Source organism: Chrysemys picta, chromosome 2, assembly GCF_011386835.1.
Source record: "Chrysemys picta bellii isolate R12L10 chromosome 2, ASM1138683v2, whole genome shotgun sequence".
Taxonomy (NCBI): domain Eukaryota; kingdom Metazoa; phylum Chordata; order Testudines; family Emydidae; genus Chrysemys; species Chrysemys picta.
In genome coordinates, this window is record NC_088792.1 from 211,574,349 (window position 1) to 211,593,471 (window position 19,123).

At 45.3% G+C, this 19,123-nt stretch overlaps 1 protein-coding gene across 1 annotated transcript; it reads left to right on the top strand.

Annotated features, from left to right (window-relative positions):
- The first annotated feature begins 6,004 nt into the window (after window positions 1-6,004).
- Window positions 6,005-17,922, top strand: HRH4 (histamine receptor H4). The gene is made up of 3 exons (XM_005282789.4): window positions 6,005-7,593; window positions 14,016-14,182; window positions 16,373-17,922. Exons 1-3 carry the CDS (start codon window positions 7,356-7,358, stop codon window positions 17,159-17,161), a joined length of 1,194 nt encoding a protein of 397 aa, XP_005282846.3. The 5' UTR covers window positions 6,005-7,355; the 3' UTR covers window positions 17,162-17,922.
- The last annotated feature ends 1,201 nt before the right edge of the window (window positions 17,923-19,123 follow it).

The following is a 19,123-nucleotide window of genomic DNA, read 5'->3' on the forward strand; positions in this document are numbered from 1 at the left end:
AACTACAATATAGAAATGTATTTCCTGCAGTGCAAAGGCTTGGGGGAATCAGGGTTGATGGAGGAGCTGAGGAAGAGGGAAGTAATTGCTGCGAAGAAGCCTTGGAGTGAACCTGCAGGGTCGTTGGATGTGGGTGGGAGAAGTATGGAACATTTTTTTGGGGGAGGAGGAAGGGATTATTAGGGAGTTGCGGAGCCTCCCCCATGCAGACCCTGGCTAACCCTAGCCTGTCATTCAGTCAGACACATCTGCCCTGTCCCCATGTGGCCCTGCACCGATATTCAGCCCGCACCCCTGTCTGTCACTGGTATAGCCATTCTGAGCCCCAGTCTGTGACCCGCCGCAGCAGCCCAATGTGCCCCACGCTGTCTGTCCCCACCTTATCCCATGCCTCCTCACCTGGCCCCATCAGCAAGGCACTTTGAGGAACTCAGCCTCTTCTCCTCCCACTTCCCTCTTTTCTGGCACCACAGTAGCCCTGGTGGGTGAAAAAATTCTGCAGGGGATATGAATTCTGTGCGTGCGCAGTGGTGCAGAATTCCCCCAGGAATAATTTAACTAAGAATGCCTATAAGGAAAAAATATACATAACTGACTGTGCTCCCTTGAGCATATTAGATTTTCACACCTACTATCTAGCATGTTGAATTGAATGAAAGTTACTCTTTTTATAGAATTGTCACTAAATAGAATTGTTACTTTTATAGAATTTTCACACAATATCCTGCTGGAGGCACATGTTCAGCAATCTATTAGGTACCAGTTAGCTCCCTTAGAAATTCTCCTAGTTATTTACAATTTTATTTAATTCTAAGCTTTCAAGTATAGTTAGTAATTGTCTAGCTACTAATTTTCTCTCCCAGTTTCATCATAGTTACAATGCTGCAGCAGAACTCTTCTAATAACTAATGGGATGGATCCCTGGTTAAATTGTGACTACATTAGGAACATTTTTGAAACATTTCTCAGTGTTGCTAACAGTATTGGGAGCCCTAGTATAGACAGCCTGTTGCTCCCAATACCTTTTCCAGCACTCTGCTGATCCATCTGATGGCTGCTTATTGGCCTATGTAAAATAAGTTTGTGAGCTTGGTCTATTTATCGTACCACTAAAACCTGTATGATAATTGGCACTAACTAGCTTCCTTATAGCCATGGATTTGAGGTACCATACACACTGAACTACATTCTCCCTCCTAAAATTGGTATTCAGGACCCAAGACCCTGCTTCATTTCTAATAATACTAGAGATATTCAAATTAATAGGTCCAGATTCTCATATTGTGTAAACTGCTTAGCATAGTGTTCCATTGATAGGTCTTGTTGCAAGATTGGGGTCTTTATACAATTTCCTTTCAACCTGCAGCAGACTCTTCCATAAGGGCATTACTAGAAATGAAGAAGTTATTGTCTCCTACTTTTAGATTGTAAACTCTTTTGGGGCAGAAAGCATCCGTGTTTGTATAGCCCCTAGCACAATGGGTTGTTGGGCCATGACTGCGAGGCTCCGTGATAATATAAATAATAGCTATGAAGCTAATACAGTAACTCCTCACTTAACATTGTCCTGGTTAACGTTGTTCCGTTGCTGATCAATTAGAGAACATGCTCGTTTAAAGTTGTGCAATGCTCCCTTATAACATGGTTTGGCAGCCACCTGCTTTGTCCACTGTGTGCAGAAAGAGCAGCCGGTTGGAGCTAGCTGGTGGGGGCTTGGAACCAGGGTGGACCAGCAGCCCCCCATCAGCTCCCCATTCCCCTAAGTTCCCTGTGCGGCAGCCACCCAGCAGGCTATCAATTGCCAGCAGTTCAGCTGTCCCTCCCCACACTGCTGTGTGCTGCTCCTGCCCTCTGCCTTGGAGCAGCTCCCAGGAGCCTCCTGCTTGCTGTGCGGGAGGAGGGCGAAGAAGAGAGGTGTTCTGGAGAGAGGGAGCTTGCTAGCAGCAGCTGCTGTCTCAACTTGTTGATCTACTTAAAAGGGCAATGTACATAGAGTGGTGTCAGCGTGCTTAAAGGGGCAATGCGCATCTCACACACGCAGTGTGTGTGTGTCTGTCTCGTTCTCTCTCTCTCACACACACACACGGTGTGTGTCTCAGTCTCTATCTGCCATGCTGTCTCCCCTCCCTCCATTCGAGCTGCCTTGTAGAGTGTGAGGCTATATTAATAACAGTGTGTTAACCCTTGAGGGCTCAGCCAAGTGCTAGTTCATCATATCCCACCCTCTTCCACCCTCTGACTTCACCACCTCAACCAAGCTTCACAATCATGTACCAGGGCCGGATTTAGGAAATGCGGGGCCCAATTCGAACATTTTCGGCGGGGCCCCAGCAGGGATGGCTGTGGGCAGGTGGTGCCGGGCTGGCTGCAGACGGGCTGGCTGCAGGTAGGGCAGGGGGTGCGGGGCTGGCTGCAGGCAGGGCAGGGGGTGCGGGGCTGGCTGGAGACGGGGCTGGTGCAGGCAGGGCAGGGGGTGCAGGGCAGGGGGTGCAGCAGGGGCTGGCTGCGGGTAGGGAGTGCAGGGCTGTCTGGAGACGGGCTGGCTGCGGGCAGGGCAGGGGGTGCAGGGCAGGTGCGGGCAGGGGGTCGGGGGTGCAGTAGAGGCAGCTGGAGCCCCGGCCCCTTAAATAGCCCCCAGAGCCCCCGCTACCCCAGGGCTCTGGGGGCTATTTAAAGGGCCCGGGGCTCTCCTGCTTCTACTGCCCCGGCCCTTTAAATAGCCTTGGGAGCCCTGGGGAAGCGGTGGGGCTCCAGCGGCTATTTAAAGGACCGGAGCGGCAGAAGCAACGGGAGCCCCAGACTTTTTAAATAGCCCACAGAGCCCCGCAGCCCTACCCCAGGGCTCCAGCAGTGGGGCTCTGGTGGCAATTTAAAGGGCCGGGGGCTCCAGCGCGGGGCCCTCTTAGGCGCGGGGCCCAATTCAGGGGAATTGGTTGAATCGGCCTAAAGCTGGCCCTGATGTGTACAATATTAAATTGTTTGTTTAAAACTCATACTGTGTATATGTGTGCGTGTGTGCGTATCTATCTATTTATAGTCTTTTGTCTGGCCAAAAAAATTTCCCTGGAACCTAACCCCACTTCCCCATTTACATTAATTCTTATGGGGAAATTGGATTTGCTTAACATCGTTTCACTTAAAGTCGCATTTTTCAGGAACATAACTACAACAGTAAGTGAGGAGTTATTGTAATGTTTTTGCCTTTAAAGACTGATCTAAAAAGGGAGCAGTTAGAAGGCAGAACTAGCTCTGTATTTGGTACTTTTCTGTCCTATTAAGCATTGCTTGAGTCTTTTAATCGGCAAACATCCAACAAAAAGATGTTTCCAAACTCCTGACAAAGTTAACCTGGGTGTCTAAGTTAATGGATTTCTTTGCTAATGTACGCATAAAAGGAAGAAAAATTCTAGTGGTAAGCGGGTCTCTTACATTTTCACATGTCTAAATGAAAGCTGTCATTTCTATTACTATATATGGAAATAGTGGGATGCTATTCCTTTTCATTTTCAACCAGATAATCCCATGTTGAATTAGATCCAGTTAGCTTAGTTTAGATCAAACTTCAGTATATGGTAGCAAGGTGAAGAAAACAGTTTGCAGCACTGCTTAGCAGTTGTTAAGATCTGTGGTTTGCACAATGATGCTTGGAAATGAGATAATGCTCAAAGCAGAAGTGAGTATCGTATATAGTTTACATTCTGATATTACTTACATAGTGTGCAGATTTTGTATGAATAATAATGTTTTGCATGTCTATAGTGCAGGGGTGGGCAAACTTTTTGGCCTGAGGGTCACATCTGGGTGGGGAAATTGCATGCAGGGCCATGAATGTAGGGCTGGGGCAGGGGGTTGGGGTGCGGGAGGAGGTGTGGGAGGGGGTGCAGTGTGCAGGAAGGGACTCAGAGGAAGGGGTAGGTGCAGAGGAGGGGTGCGGGGTGTATGAGTGGGCTCAGGGAAGGGGTTGGGGTGCAGGGGGGGGCTCAGGGCAGGGATGCAGGGAGGAGTGTGGGAGGGGGCTCAGGGCAGGGAGTTGGGGTGCAGCTGGGGTGCGAGGCACAGCAGGGGGCTCAGGGCAGGGGGTTGGGTCGCAGGAGGGGTGTGGGGTGTGGCAGGGGCTCAGGGCAGGGGTCAGGGTGCAGCAGGGGTGCGAGGCACAGCAGGGGGATCAAGGCAGGGGGTTGGGGTGCGGCAGGGGGCTCGGTGCAGGAGGGGTGTGGCAGGGGATTGGGGTGCGGGGTGCAGGAGGGGTTCGGGGTGCAGGCTCCAGCCTGGCACCACTTACCTGGAGTGGCTCCTGGGTGGCAGCGGTGTGCAGCGGGGCTAGGGCAGGCTTCTAGCCTGCCCCTAGCCCCCGCACCACTCCCGGAAGTGGCCGGTACCACGTCCCTGTGGATGGGGGGGAGGAGGCAGAGGGCTCCATGCGCTGCCCTTGCTTGCAGGTACCTCCCCTGAAGCTCCCATTGGCCATGGTTCCCCGTTCCCGGAGCCCTCTGTCCCCCCTCCCCCAGGGCCTGCAGGGCCTGCAGCCTGCAGGATGCAGTGCTGGCCACTTCAGGGAGTGGCGCAGGGCCTGTGGCACCACGGGGCTGGCAGACCTGCGGGCCAGATCCAAACTCCTGATGGGCCAGATCTGGCCCGCAGGCCATAGTTTGCCAACCCTGCTATAGTGCCTCCTATACAATGATTATCTGAAAGCATTTTGCAAGCAATAATGAATTTACTCCAACACCCTATAGAGTAAATCTTTGTATTCCCATTTTGAAGATGGGTCACTAGAGTCAAAGCTTGAGACCAGCATTTGCAAACTTGGGTACTTAAAGTTAGACCCTATAAACCATTTTTAAGCTTCTGAATAAAAGTGGCTTGATTTTTCAGAGTTGTTTCACAGCTTCTAATGAGTGGCTTATGTACAAATAAAAATCGAATCTGTGCACACAATTGGCACTCCATTTCTATCACCAGCCCTACGAAGTCATGGCCCCATTGAAGCCAAAAGCAAAGCTCCCACTGACTTCAACAGGGCCAGGACTTCTCCCCTGTTTTTAGGAAGTTAGCTTCTGATCCTAGTTCATGGAAGTCAATGCCTGTCAGTGGGTGCAGGATTAGACCCGTATTGGTTAACATCAGTCCAAGAGATCTCAGATATAATTTTGCTGTATATGAGCTTTGAACAATAGGGACTGCATAAACAGGAAAATTATAAAAAAAAAAAAAATTCTGATCTCCACGACATGGACAACATCATTTTATATGGTTGTACATCATCAAGCAAATGGGACCTCAGTCCTACAGCAATAGAAATAATAATTTGTTGTTGCTAAATAAATACTGAAGAAATTCGAAATTAAACCTATTTTTCTTCCCTAGAATTAAGTCCCTCCAAATACATGTAAATGGGAAACAAATTCCAGAGAAAATCTGGTGCACACACTATGCTAAACATCAAAAATTCTTGTGTATAATAAGAGTGAGCAAGAAAGCAATTTTTCAAGACAGCTTTTCTGACCTCCATTGATAAGGATCAGCCTGAAGGAAACACAGTGTGACACTCTGTATCTCGAGGGAACACCCAGCACCCGCATGTTCATCCTTGTAATATGATTGCGTGGTATCCAATGCAAAGTCTGTCATGTTGGGTGTCTTCGGAAGGCTCATAATGCACTGAGCATTGTTGTTATAGTGATGTTCTAGTGATTGTTGTTATAATAATGTTATAGGTTGCATAAGCATCAACTTCCCCTCTGCCTGGTGGGTGCTCGATACCCCCCACACCCCTGGCCCTGCCTCTTCCCGTCCCTGCATTGCCCTCACCCCACCCCCATTCCACCCCCTTCCTCCAAGTCCCCGTCCCTGCCCTGCCTCTACTCCGCCTCCTCCCCCGAGCGAACCACGTCCCCGCTCCTCCCCTTCCCTCCCAGAAAGTCCTAAGCACCACCAAACAGCTGTTAGGCAGCAGGGGGCGGGAAGTGCTGGGAGGGAGAGGGCGGAGCAGGGATGCGGCACACTGGGAGGGGAGGAAAAGGAGGATAGGAGTGGGGAGCTTGGTTGCCGGTGGGTGCAGTGCACCCGCTAATTTTTCCCTTTTGGTGCTCCAGCCCCGGAGCACCCACAGAGTCAGCACCTATGATAGGTTGTAATTTCATGTATATGGTTATGAGGCTGAAAATGTGTCCTCATGTTTTAAAACAAGACCAGGCAAAAACTCTCCAAGAGCAGAGCGGCAGTTCACACCTCATCAGGGCATGTATAGGACAAACTCAGCCCACCTCACAGGAACAAAGGACACTGGCCTAGGCAGCAACAAAGGATCTCTTGAACTCTCAAGTGAGTCACCCCCTTTCCTTTGGTCAGTTTGGGACTACGATGAGGTAATGCTCACCTGACCCTGAAGGGGGGTGCAAAGGCAAGAGGGAAGAGAGAACATGATAAAAGGGAGAGATACTTGCCATGCTCTTCCTCTCTCTTCCACCTCCATCCACAGACACCACCACCAAGCGACTGAAGCGCTGATCAAAGGGGAGAGCCTGGCTGAAGGGCAACCAGACAGCCTGTGGTGAGAAGCATCTAAGTTTGTAAGGGCATTGAAAGTGTTAAGATCAGCTTACAATGCGTTTTGCTTTTATTTCATTTGACCAAATCTGACTTATGCTTTGATTTATAATAACTTAAAATCTATCTTTATAGTTAATAAATCTGTTTATTCTACCTGAAGGAGTGCGTTTGGTTTGAAGCGTGTCAGAGACTCCCCTTGAGAGAACAAGCCTGGTACATATAAATTTCTTTGTTCAATTGATGAACTCATATAAGCTTGCAGCATCCAGCGGGCATAACTGGGCACTGCAAGACGGAGGTCCCTAGGGTTGTGTCTGGGACCAGAGATATTGACTAGTGTCATTCGGTTGCAAGTAGCTGGGAGCAGCTTACATGCCAAAGGCTGTCTGTGAACAGCGCAGGAGTGGGGGTGCTCACAGCAGAGCAGGGTAAGGTTGGCTCCCAGAGTCAAGGACTGGAGTGACCTACCAGATCACCAGTCCACACAACACCAGAGGGGAACGTCACACAGTCACTGCATTTTTAAAACTAGCATTTGAAAACTCTACTTCCTGTTTACTGGTGATACTTCTGCAGATTCATTTTTCAGGCTATTTCAGCTATATGGACTATGCTTTTGAAAACAAGGAAGCTGTGCAAAATCTAGATTTACCAAGCATCAGAATCTTGCAATCATTTTTTTTTTTACTTTATGAAATCATTTTGGATCATTATTTGCTTTTCAGTATACAGTATCTTAATTTTTAATCTTCATTAACAGAAACAGTTACTGTATTGTTTCTTCAGAAAAGAGCCTGAAGTAGATGGACAATATGTATAACAAATGTGCTGCAGATCGAAACATGACTTCATCCACATCGGACTTGGGTTCAAAATTTTCATTGGTTACAATGGTATTTCTGGGAATTCTTATGGGTTTGATAGCTCTTATTACAGTGCTTGGAAATGGCTTGGTCATCCTGGCTTTTTTGGTGAACAAAGATCTTCGGCATCGGAGTAATTATTTATTTCTTAATCTTGCCATTTCAGACTTTTTAGTGGGTAAGTTACGATAATGAAGCAAATGTAATATTCATTTTATAGTTTACGGCAAAGAAAGATTTATTTCATTATGCTGTTTCTCTTAAGCAAATTTTCTGAACATATACCTAAGATCAGATAATGGGGTGGAAGCTGCATAAAGTACTTTAGCAGGCTATTAGTTCTCAGAAATGTATTAGAAAGAGAAACCGATCTTTTAGCAATGTGAAAGATGTTTGGTCCAGAAAAGAGAGCAACTATTCTATGTAGAATGGATGTGAAACCATTGCTGCCTAGGGGTTATTGTTTGTAACTGGTTTTAATTAACCTCCACTCATCTTTAAAACTTGGAATTTTTGCTTTTCATCATAGATTGTCAGATGGAGCACAGTATATGTTAACCAGTAGATCTTGTATATATTGCAAATTCCATTCAGTTTTTCTGTATTTGGTTGAAATTAACTAGTAGCCAAAAGTTTAAGAATTACAAATTATTTTTTCCAGGAGTACATACGCTACATCATTCCATTTACTGAGTCAGCCAACTGACTAGCGCTAGGCAGTTTTTGCAAGTATTCTACTGTTCATCTCTGTATCTGGCTGCAGGCTTAAGGACATATGAAAAGAATAAATAATCAATTATTAATCATTTCAGCGGGTTGATGCCACACACACACACACACACATGCACCTTTTAAAAAACTATGCTTGAAATAAATTAAAATTGATTGTTGGAATCCAAAATTATTCCACTATAGCATTTAAACAAATATGTAGAAGAGTTATCATTGGTAGAAGATAATTAAATCATTGTAAACGCAGAACAATAGTTTTTAACAAGAGTTAATATTTCAAGAATGTTAAATATTTTTTGAAGGCACAACTGAATTTTCTGTAATTAACATATTTACATCCTGCTTATTTTACTTAAGCAATAACACAAGATCAGCAATGAAGTTCTGGGTGATTGTTGTATGCCTCAGGTGGTATTCAGAGGCATGAGGCTGAAGACCTAGGGCTACAGCCACAAAAAGGATATAAGCTCCTCGCTGCAATGCCTGTCTTTAGGTGTCCTGCTGCCCACTGGATCCTCAGCCCCGAGTTAGGTGTCTAGGCTCCCTATACAATGCACGGGGTGAGATGGGTGCCTAGGAATGGGATTCTCAGAAGCCAGCATGCTGAGCAAGAAACCACTTAAGCTAATGAGGAGTGAAATGCTGAAGAGAGGTGTATGCTTTAAATTCCATCCCTCAAAGGGAATTAGGCACCTAAGTCTGGATCAGAGGCAGGCACCTAACTCCACTTGCGATTCACAGCTGTGAACCCCTCCTGGAGTTAGGCACCTAAACCAGGTCAGAGATTGAGAGAAACCTATCTCAGAATGCTCTATAGCCCAGTGATTAGGGCACAGAGTTATGAAACTGAGGTTCAAGTCCTTGCTCTGAATCAGGCAGAGTAAGGATCTGAGTTGCAGTCTCCCGTATCCCATGAGTGCTCTAACCACTGGTCTATTGTGTATAATTGAGGGTGATAGTTCCTCCTCTGTTTTGGACAGGGCCTGATGCAGTAGGCTTGCTTGTAGGCAGCCTCTCAAAATGCCTACTGGATCAGGCCCCATAGGTGAGGTAGGCAGGGGAATGCAGTTTCAGGATCCCAACGTGGCTTAGGTGTGAGCTGGGCATCAGAACTTAGGTAGCTTTGCACATGCGTACCAAGAAATGTAGGTGCCATGGGGACTTTGCTCATGGAAACTTAGGCACCTCAGGAATTTAGGCACCTTAAATCCCTTTGTGGATCTAGACCAGGGTTTGGCAAACTTTTTGGCCGAGGGTCACATCTGGGTATGAAAATTGTATTGCAGGCCATGAATGCTCATGAAATTGGGGTTGGGGTGCAGGAGGGGGTGAGGGCTCTAGCTGTGGGTGCGGGCTCTGTGGTGGGGCCAGAAATGAGGAGTTCAGGGTACGGGAGGGGGCTCTGGGCTGGTGTAGGGGGCTGGGGTGTGGGAGCGAGATCAGGGTTGGGGAAGGGGTGGAGGCTCTGGGCTTACCTCAAGCAGCTCCTGGAAGCAGCAGCATGTCCCCCCTCTGGCCAATGGGAGCTGCGGGGGTGGTGCTTGGGGCGGTGGCAGTGTGCGGAGCCCCCTGGCTCCCCCTAAACATGGGACCCGGAGGGGGGACATGCTGCTGCTTCCAGGAGCCTTGGCACGCGTGTGTGGAGCGGCCTCCAACCCCGGTCCCCGGCTGGAGCGTGGGAGCAGGGCAAGCCCCAGACCCTGTTCCCCAGCAGGAGATAGAGGGCAGGATTAAACTGGCTGGAGGGTTGGATGTGGCCCCCGGGCCATAGTTTGCACACCCCTGATCTAGACCCTAGTGCTCTAGTGTACTGTACTGATAAGTAAAGGAGCCCTAGGAATGCACAGTGTCATATTGCTGTAATACATTTTAAAAGGAACTAGTCTTTGCTCCTCAGAACATAACAGCATTAATGGGGATAATTTAAATGTTAGATTTATGACATACACAATATATACTCCTATAATATGCACTGTTTGGGAAGGGGTGCATTTTCAGTGCTGGGAATTAGCTGAAGAGCTCCCATTAATGGGGTTCTGGTTCTGGTCCCACCCAGACTTCAGGACCTGGAGCTATCAGGCTGGGAATGCTGTAGATATTGTGTACTCAATCCACTGAAGAGCAGGGAACACTTCTCAGCTTTCAACAGTAACCCCACTGGCCATATAAGAAGCAGTGTTTATGGACTCCAAAGGAATGGTGGCTGAGATGGCAGGTTTCAGAGACAAGAATGGGAGCATAAGTTGCTCATAAGTATTTCAGAGGGATTTAATGAGGCTTTATGCTGAGCCTCTGCCAGGAGTGAATTTCATCCCCCAAAGAATAATATAGGAGCAGTTCATGCTGTACAATTTGGCAGTGCTAATATTTGAACTACGTATTACAAACAGTATACAAATTATATGAACTATATATGTCAAAATGTGTTGCCAACATTATCCATGCACAGAATAGAGATTGATGCTAACAGACAGTCATTATTAATGTAAATTAATCAAATGGTTCTGCATGCAAATTATAGAAGTTGACATGTACCAGCTGGATATTTATTAAGAGAGACTGTAAGGACCTTATTGTGAGTTGTGTGCAACTCACTGTTTCCAACAGTATTATCATGGTCTTGTATAGTAGCATGTGTTATTTCAAGACAACTTATTTAATTTACTATGTGGTGGTAGCATCCTACCGAAATATTATCCTTCAGGAATGTGACACACTGACAGGTATTGCAGCAAATTTATATGAGTTGTAGAGGAACCATATTAATAAAAGACTTTGCAAGCATTGTCCAGTGGGATCACCACACGCACTGAAATATAGTTATAGGGCAGGAGGCAGAGTCAAAATATTTCTTTTTCAATTAATTAGAAAGCCCCCTAATTTTTAAAAAAGTAGAAACCTAATGTTAGGTTCCTAAATCCATACAGCCACCTAAACAATTGGCCTATTTTTCAAAAGTGCTGAGCACCCAGCAGCTCCTACTGAGGTGAATGCTATTTTACGTGAATAGGTGTATATATGTGTAGGGTGATCTCAATGGGATTCATGTGGCCATTCAGCTCTTTTGAAACTCAGACCACTTATGATCATGCCTAAATATGATGTAGCAGCTTAGCTGTACAGTAACTCCTCGCTTAACGTTGTAGTTATGTTCCTTAAAAATGCAACTTTAAGCGAAATGATGTTGAGCAAATCCAATTTCCCCATAAGAATTAATGTAAATAGGAGGGGTTAGGTTCCAGGGAAATTTTTTCACCAGACAAAAGACTATATATATATATACACACACACACACACACACACACAGTATAAGTTTTAAACAAACAATTTAATACTGTACACAGCAATGATGATTGTGAAGCTTGGTGAGGTGGTGGAGTCAGAGGATGGGATATTTCCCAGGGAATGCCTTGCTGCTAAATGATGAACTAGCACTCGGCTGAGCCCAAGGGTTAACACATTGTTGTTAATGTAGCCTCACACTCTACCAGGCAGCACAAATGGAGGGACTGGAGACAGCATGGCAGACAGAGACACACACAATGTGGGTGAGAAGAGAGAGAGAGAGAGAGAGAGAGAGAGAGAGAGATGCGCATTAACCCTTTAAGTACGCTGACACCACTTTTTAAGTAAATCAGCAAGTTGAGACAGCAGCTGCTGCTAGCAAGCTCCCTCCATCCTGAGCCCTGTTATGTCCCCCCTTTCTCTATGGAGATGGGGTAAGTGGGGTGCAGGAGCAGGGGGGTGAGGGACACCCTGACATTAGCACCCCTCTTTCCCCACCCCTGCACTGCAGAAGGCTCCCGGGAGCAGCTCCAAGGCAGAGGGTAGGAGCAGCACATTGCAGTGAGGGGAGGGACAGCTGAACTGCCGGCAATTGATAGCCTGCTGGGCAGCTGCTGCACAGGGAACTTAGGGGAGTGGGAAGCTGATAGGGGGGCTGCCTGTCCACCCTGGTTCCAAGCCCCCACCAGCTAGCTCCAATGGGCTGCTCTTTCTGCAAGCAGTGGACAAAGCAGGCGGCTGCCAAACAATGTTATAAGGAGCATTGCGCAACTTTAAACGAGCATGTTCCCTAATTGATCAGCAATGAAACAACATTAACCGGGATGACTTTAAGTGAGGAGTTACTGTAGCTCCTATTTTTGAAACTTTTGGTTTAGGAGATTAGAGAGGGTACCATATTTTGAGTTGTCATAAATGTCCTGATGGGGCACCTTGATTTTCAGCCCGTTCCCAAGATAGCCCTTTCTGCAGACCAGTGCTTTCCATTTTCCAGTGCAATGCAGAGTCATTAGTTCACTGAACCAGGAGAAGGAGAACCTCCTACTGAGCCATCTATACCACTCCAAGCAGTGTCCAATGCATGTTCCGAATATGTAGCACCTCTTTTCATCAGAGTATTTAAGTCATTCCACTTTAGCCTTTAAAACCTTAGGTACCAGTCCTGCTTCCTTTACCGATGGCATTCCATCTAATTCTGGGACTGGCATAGAGGTGAAACCAAGAGTGTCCATGTTGAGATCCAGGGCATTGGACTCCACATTGACCACCCTCCCATCTGTATTTGCTGTTCCATAGCTCAGGCCTTCTGCACAGACCTGTTCTTCTCAGTGGTTGACAGTTTTTTCAGAGACTTTTGTTTCTAGGTTTAAGCAGAGAGCTCCAAGTCCCCTCAGGCTGCCTTAATGTTTCCTACTTTCCTTTCAAATTTCCTGTGGGCCTGAAATCTTCTGAGTCAGTAAGAAGTGTTAGAAACAGACAACTCACATCTTGTCCATCCTGTTTGCTAACTAAGGATGCGAAATTGCAAGTGAGGACACCATTTTCAAACTTATATGTGTAAAGATAGGTTCTTAACTCCATATCGAGACATCTAAATAAAAGTAACCTGATTTTTCAGAGGTCCTAAGCATCATCTAATCCCATTGAAGATGATGAGAAGTACAGGTGTTCATCATCTTTGAAAAGCAGACTTAAGTGCCTACATGTGGTTTTAGGAACCTAAATTTAGGTTTAGCATGGATGTTGAGATTGCTTCATGTGTGTTCCAGTCTAATACCTTATCAGCTCAGTGCCAAAAAGGGGATTATGATCAGTGGAAAATGCTAGGCTGAGTATGTATAGGAAACTATAAAATCTTTTTATCTTTTGTTGTTGGCTCCGTTCACTGTTCCCAGCCAATGAGAGCTGCGGGAAGTGATGGGCCACAGGGATGTGCTGGCTGCCGCTTCCCGGAGCTCCCATTAAACGGGATCGGTGAACCACGGCCACTGGGAGCTGCGGGGGGCCGTGCCTGTGGATAGTCAATGTCAGCACAATGTCTCGCGGCCCGCGATCAGATTACCCTGATGGGCTGTATGTGGCCTGTGGGCCGCAGGTTGCCCACCACTGGCTAGCTACTCTTTCCTTTAAGTTGTGATCAAAGTCTGGAAAATACTAATAATAAGTGCTATATTATGCCTGCCAGAGCATTAACAGTGCATAAAAACATTGTGGAGATCAAGTGTAAGGAACCCATTAACTAATTTCATGAGAACACAAGAACTTCAATCTGTAAATTCCAATCTGACGTTTTTTTAATTGGGTACCACAAAAATTGTTCTGTGTTCTTGTTAGTACACCTCTACCCCGATATAACGCGACCTGATATAACACGAATTTGGATATAATGCGGTAAAGCAGAGCTCCAGGGGGGCGGGGCTGCGCACTCCAGTGGATCAAAGCAAGTTCGATATAACGCGGTTTCACCTATAACACGGAAAGATTTTTTGGCTTCCGAGGACAGCGTTATATCGAGGTAGAGGTGTACCATCTGCAGTCCTGACTATAACAACTTGATTGTTTATTTATGATTTTTCTCTATAGGTGCATTCTGTATCCCCCTGTATATCCCTTACATCCTGAAAGACAAGTGGATGTTTGGAAGACCTCTCTGCAAACTCTGGCTAGTTGTAGACTATCTTATGTGCACAGCTTCAGCCTTTAGCATCGTCCTTATCAGCTATGATCGGTTCCTGTCAGTTACTAAAGCTGTGAGTAGAACATTCATAGTTAGCTTTGCATGTCTCATGATGTTTAGATGTAATTGTGTATTTATGATAATACTTAACACTTATATAACACTTTTCATCCATAGATTGGAAGGTACTTTACAAAGGTGGATAAGCATTATCCAACAAAGAATTTAAGTGACTTGTCTAAAGTCAATTAGTCAATGGCAGAATTGGAAATAGATTTCCAGACTCCCAGGCCAGTGACTTTGGCTAATCTAAATTATAGGTGGCACATGTAATAATGCCTATAGTTAAGGTTGCCTGACATTATAAGATCCTATTTTCATGTAACTTATAACTTTGCCAAACTTTTGCCATCCAGGCTGAAGTTTTCTGTGTTGGCTGTCTTCCTCAGGGTGAATTTTTTTGCTGATGTTGAAAGTTTCAGCTAACAGTTCAGTCATTTCTCAGAATAAGGATAGGGATAATACTTTGTTTTGACAATGATAAAATTTTTTTTGAGTGTTTCGTTCAGAAGCTCTAGCTCCTCCGTTCATTGGAGCAGAAACTTGAAATTTGGTATGACGGTTGCCCGACTTTCAGGAGCGTGTTTTTTGCTATTCCTGTGAAAATTGGTCCAACTTAAGAGCCTCTGAAAATCTGTTTGCACAGGCTCGGTAGAGAATTGTTAGTTTGGCAACTAAATTCTCTGACAATTCCATCTACAGTGAACATCTTGCAGGGGTGGAGCAGGTCTTTTACTGCAATTGCTGCATATGGACGCTGGGAGTAGGCCTGCCCAAAACCAAAGGCCCACACCCTCTGCTAAGAGGGAGGATTGGAAGGTGTGTAGTGAATGGGGCAGGTGATGGCAGGAATAGAAAGGAGGGTCTCCCAGTTAAGGCAGTTGAATGCTGTCCTGGGAACGTGGATTCTATCCCTGCCTCTGCCACAGAGCTCATATGTGATACTAGGCAAGTCACTTACACCAGACTTTTCACAGGTGGTCACTTAACTGTGTATTCTTCACTGTCTGTGTCCCAAACTGAGACACCTGGGATCTGATTTGCAGAGTCCTGAGCACTCACAGCTATAGCTGAAGTCAATGGGAGCTGTACTTTGAACAAACAAAGTATTATAAAATGGACGGTTCTCTGAAAAAAAAAATCAGTCCATAGGCACTTTGGACTGTGCACCCAAAATTGGATACTTTTGCCATTGTCTCTGTGCCTCAGCTCCCCATCTGTAAAATCGGAATAATAATAATACTGTCTCACTTCCCAGGTGAAGCACTCAGATATAGTGATTAGCACCACAGACAAGCCCATAAGGAAATTACTAATTCTGTCTTCAGAGCAGGGTTTGAATAGTGTGCAGTAAATACGGCCTGGGGCCAGTCACTGAAAAATGAGGAAAAGCCCCCCCCCCAAAATATTGAAAGCTGCTCATTCAGGAAATATCATACATCCTGTGCACTGAGTGAGTTGGGGTCCTGTGGAAAAAATAGTGTGAGATAATGTTATTAAAGACTATGTCATAATGCTTACACACAAGGGATCTGAATTGAGGTTGCACTGGCAACTTTTTTTGCTGCTGGATACTTAAAAAAAATAAAATGTGGTAAGGCATAAAAATCTAAACAACTAAAGGAATCTGAGCGGCCATTTAAATGATAAAGAAAGTACCATAACACAACATCTAAATGATTGAATTTCCTTCCTTTAAGAAATATAAGGAGATCTGGGGGCGGGGGGATACATTTTATTCTATGGCAAAGAAAAACAAATATTCACATTTAGATACTATCTAGTGCTTGGAAGCAGTCATGGTTACTTTTCTATTACAGTGGGAGTAACCCTCCACCCCCAACTCTTAGTTCACCTCTGAGATTCAATGTTTTCATGAATCAGAAGCTGACTCCTGGTTATTTCCTTATTGTAGTGGTGATGCCATCAAACCATTTCTATTACTCATTCATTCATTCCAGTGGATGGTGTATCCATCTCAAATTTCCCACCAAATCTCAAGCATACAGTAGGCTATAGTGCTTGAGCCCAAGATTAATAAAGTTTTTCAGGGCTTTATATAAACACAGATGTTCCGGACATCTGGAGACCTACAGTACAAATATTATTCTTAATTTCCCAGAAGTTTTTACAAAGTACTTATACTAGTTATAAAAAGAACACAATGTGTGACTGACATGGGGTCTTTTAATTTTACTTCTAGGTGACATATAGGATTCAACAGGGAATGATGTCAAAGACTATTGTTAAGATGGTGGCAGTCTGGGTCTTTGCATTCTTAATCTATGGCCCTGCAATCCTCATTTGGGAACATGTGGTCGGCAACAGCATCATACCCGATGGAGAATGCGACGTTGAATTCTACTACAACTGGTACTTTCTCCTGTGTGCCTCAACCTTTGAGTTCTTCACACCTTGTATCTCTGTGGCCTATTTCAACATGCGCATCTACTGGGATATACAAAAACGCAAGAGAAACAGGCTCCTGAGCACAGTCAGCATCAGCAAACAGGTGTCTGTACCTCCAACAGGAAAGAATGTCTTGATGGCTGACCATTGCTCTTTGAAGGAAGAAGCTTCTTTTCCTGATTCAGAAACAGAGGACAGTCTTTCTACTACTTCCAAGACACAGGTGCAGTCACAGGTGACTGACAGTTCACATCGGTCCAGAGGCTATTCCATAACCCCTGACAATGATCAGTCAGTAGCCCTCAGAGTGAATACCAGGTCAAAATTGAACAGGGACAAAAAAATTGCTAAGTCACTTGCCATAATTGTCTGTGTCTTTGCCATTTGCTGGGCACCATATTCATTACTTATGATAATTCGCGGAGCCTGCTGTGGAGAGTGTGTCAACGAAATCTTGTATAATATAACATTTTGGCTTTTGTGGCTTAATTCCTCTGTAAATCCTTTCCTCTACCCTCTCTGCCATGTTAGGTTTCGGAAGGCTTTCATGAAAATATTGTGCCCAAAAAGGTTTGTGATATAGCCACCAGCCCTGTCAGTCTCTTCTTAGACAGCCAACTAAAAGACTTACAACAGAAGCTCCTCCACCTTATTTTAGTTTAGCTTGTTCTGATCTCATTTTCAATAATATAGTAGATATGTTTGTTTCATAGATGGCATTAGTCAAGGATGCAATATGTAAATTTGCCAATAGTTTGATAATTTTCAGTGCATTAGTTTCCTTTTCTCTTGATAGTATCATGTTAAATTCAACAGCAACTTTTGCCTCATTGTGCACTATTCCTTTAATTTATGAATTTTATTCACAGAGCAGGATCCCTTTCTTTTATTAATACCGTTTATTTAAAATTGAGACAACACAAGGCATATATTTTCAAAGGCCGCTACAGAAGTGTCCCTGGGAAAGAGACTGTGGAAGCAAAATTAAAGCAGGGCAAATGTTTTAGTCAGGTTTAAGGATAGAGTGAAGTATAACCCTAACCCTAATAACGCAAGAGTTGTAAGAGATGCTGCTTCACGCCTCACTTGTCGCCTGGCTTTAGTTGATAAGAATGGAATGCTGATTTAAGGAGAAACCTTGAGACAAGGTAGTGTCTGGAGGGAGTTTGTATAAACAAAGGATAACCATTAGCCGATTGATGTATGCAAGGGGAAGGTATAAATGCTTGTCTTATGCTGCTTGTAGAGTGAAGATCTGCCTAAGGTCAGGGGGGCCCCCTCTCCGACCTCAGGCTTCCATTGCAATTGCTCGCAATAAACTGTTTCTGACTTGTTGCTAACAAATGCAGAGTGAGGACTGGCTTTCTTCCACTATTTGGTGCCATGACTTGGATACAGCGGCAATCACTACGGACCGTTCCTCTTTGAACCCCAGGCACCAGACAAGAGGTAAGAGACCTTTTGAAATCTCTAGTGGGGTTCGGAGGAGGACTGCCCGTGGGGCGTCTGTCCCTCTCGGGTTCACACCATGCGAACGTATTGTTTTTGCAACAAGGACAGATGCAAAGCGGTGTTGAGGAGATTGCCACCTCACATAAGGAAAAGGTTATGATAAGTCTGGACGTAAGGAATTAAGGTTATGGTTAAATGAGATGTATCCAGGTATGGGGGAAATTAATAAGACTGAGTGAATGAGTGACAAGTGAATGCCGTTGACCAGGTCTAAGACTTAAGCTGACTCCAGCCGCCCCAGGGCTACCCCATGCTGGAGTTCTGAAAGCAAGGGTGGTCAGCCGAACCTTGTGACCCAGCAGAAGTTTTTCCTTGCCAAGTCTGCTGACCAGGTCTGGGACTTTCCCCAGAGTGTGAGAGAGCAAAAGTCTTCCCTTACTTATTTGCTGACCAGGTCTGGGACTTAAACTGACTCCAGCTGCCCCAGGGCTACCCCATGTGGGAGATCTGAAAGCAAGGGGAGTCAGCGGAACCCCGTGACCCAGTGAACTTTCCCTGAGTGCCTGAAAAATGGGTAGTGGTGAGTCTAAGAATATTCCCACACCGCCGAAAGGCACCCCTGCCTACTACATGTACGTGCATTATGTCCTAGGACTTGTAAGCATCTAGATAACTGGAATTTTTACACGCATGATAATCCATCTAAACAGTTTCCACTAGAAGGTACCTTCGATTTAGATAAGATCATACATCTTAGAGGAGCTCTTGAATCACCAAAAATTGTAGGAATGTGTTGCTCCCTAATCACAAGCCTTGAAGAACGGCAAACTGTTCCCTTGGCAATGAGGCAGGAGTGACCTTGTTCTAGCGCCTATGTTTGGGAAACTTATTTGGCTGATTTGATTGTTTCCTCGCAGCTGGTATTCACGCGCTCAAGAGATGGGTTTGTTATCTTATGTGCATGTACACTGCCTGGCCTTTTTATGCGCATGAAATGTAACCACTAAGAAGTGTTGTAAACAAAGCAAGGAGAGAAATAAAAACCCCAGGAAAAGTTTTCCTGAGAGGCTTTTTGCTTGAGGCTTTTGAAGCT

Bases quoted from the DNA above. Each gene is read 5' to 3' on its own strand.
- HRH4 (XM_005282789.4), top strand. From the start codon at position 7,356: ATGGACAATATGTATAACAAATGTGCTGCAGATCGAAACATGACTTCA. The intron at 7,594-14,015 runs GTAAGTTACGAT...TTTTCTCTATAG, and splicing joins CATTTCAGACTTTTTAGTGG to GTGCATTCTGTATCCCCCTG. The intron at 14,183-16,372 runs GTGAGTAGAACA...TTTTACTTCTAG, and splicing joins TCCTGTCAGTTACTAAAGCT to GTGACATATAGGATTCAACA.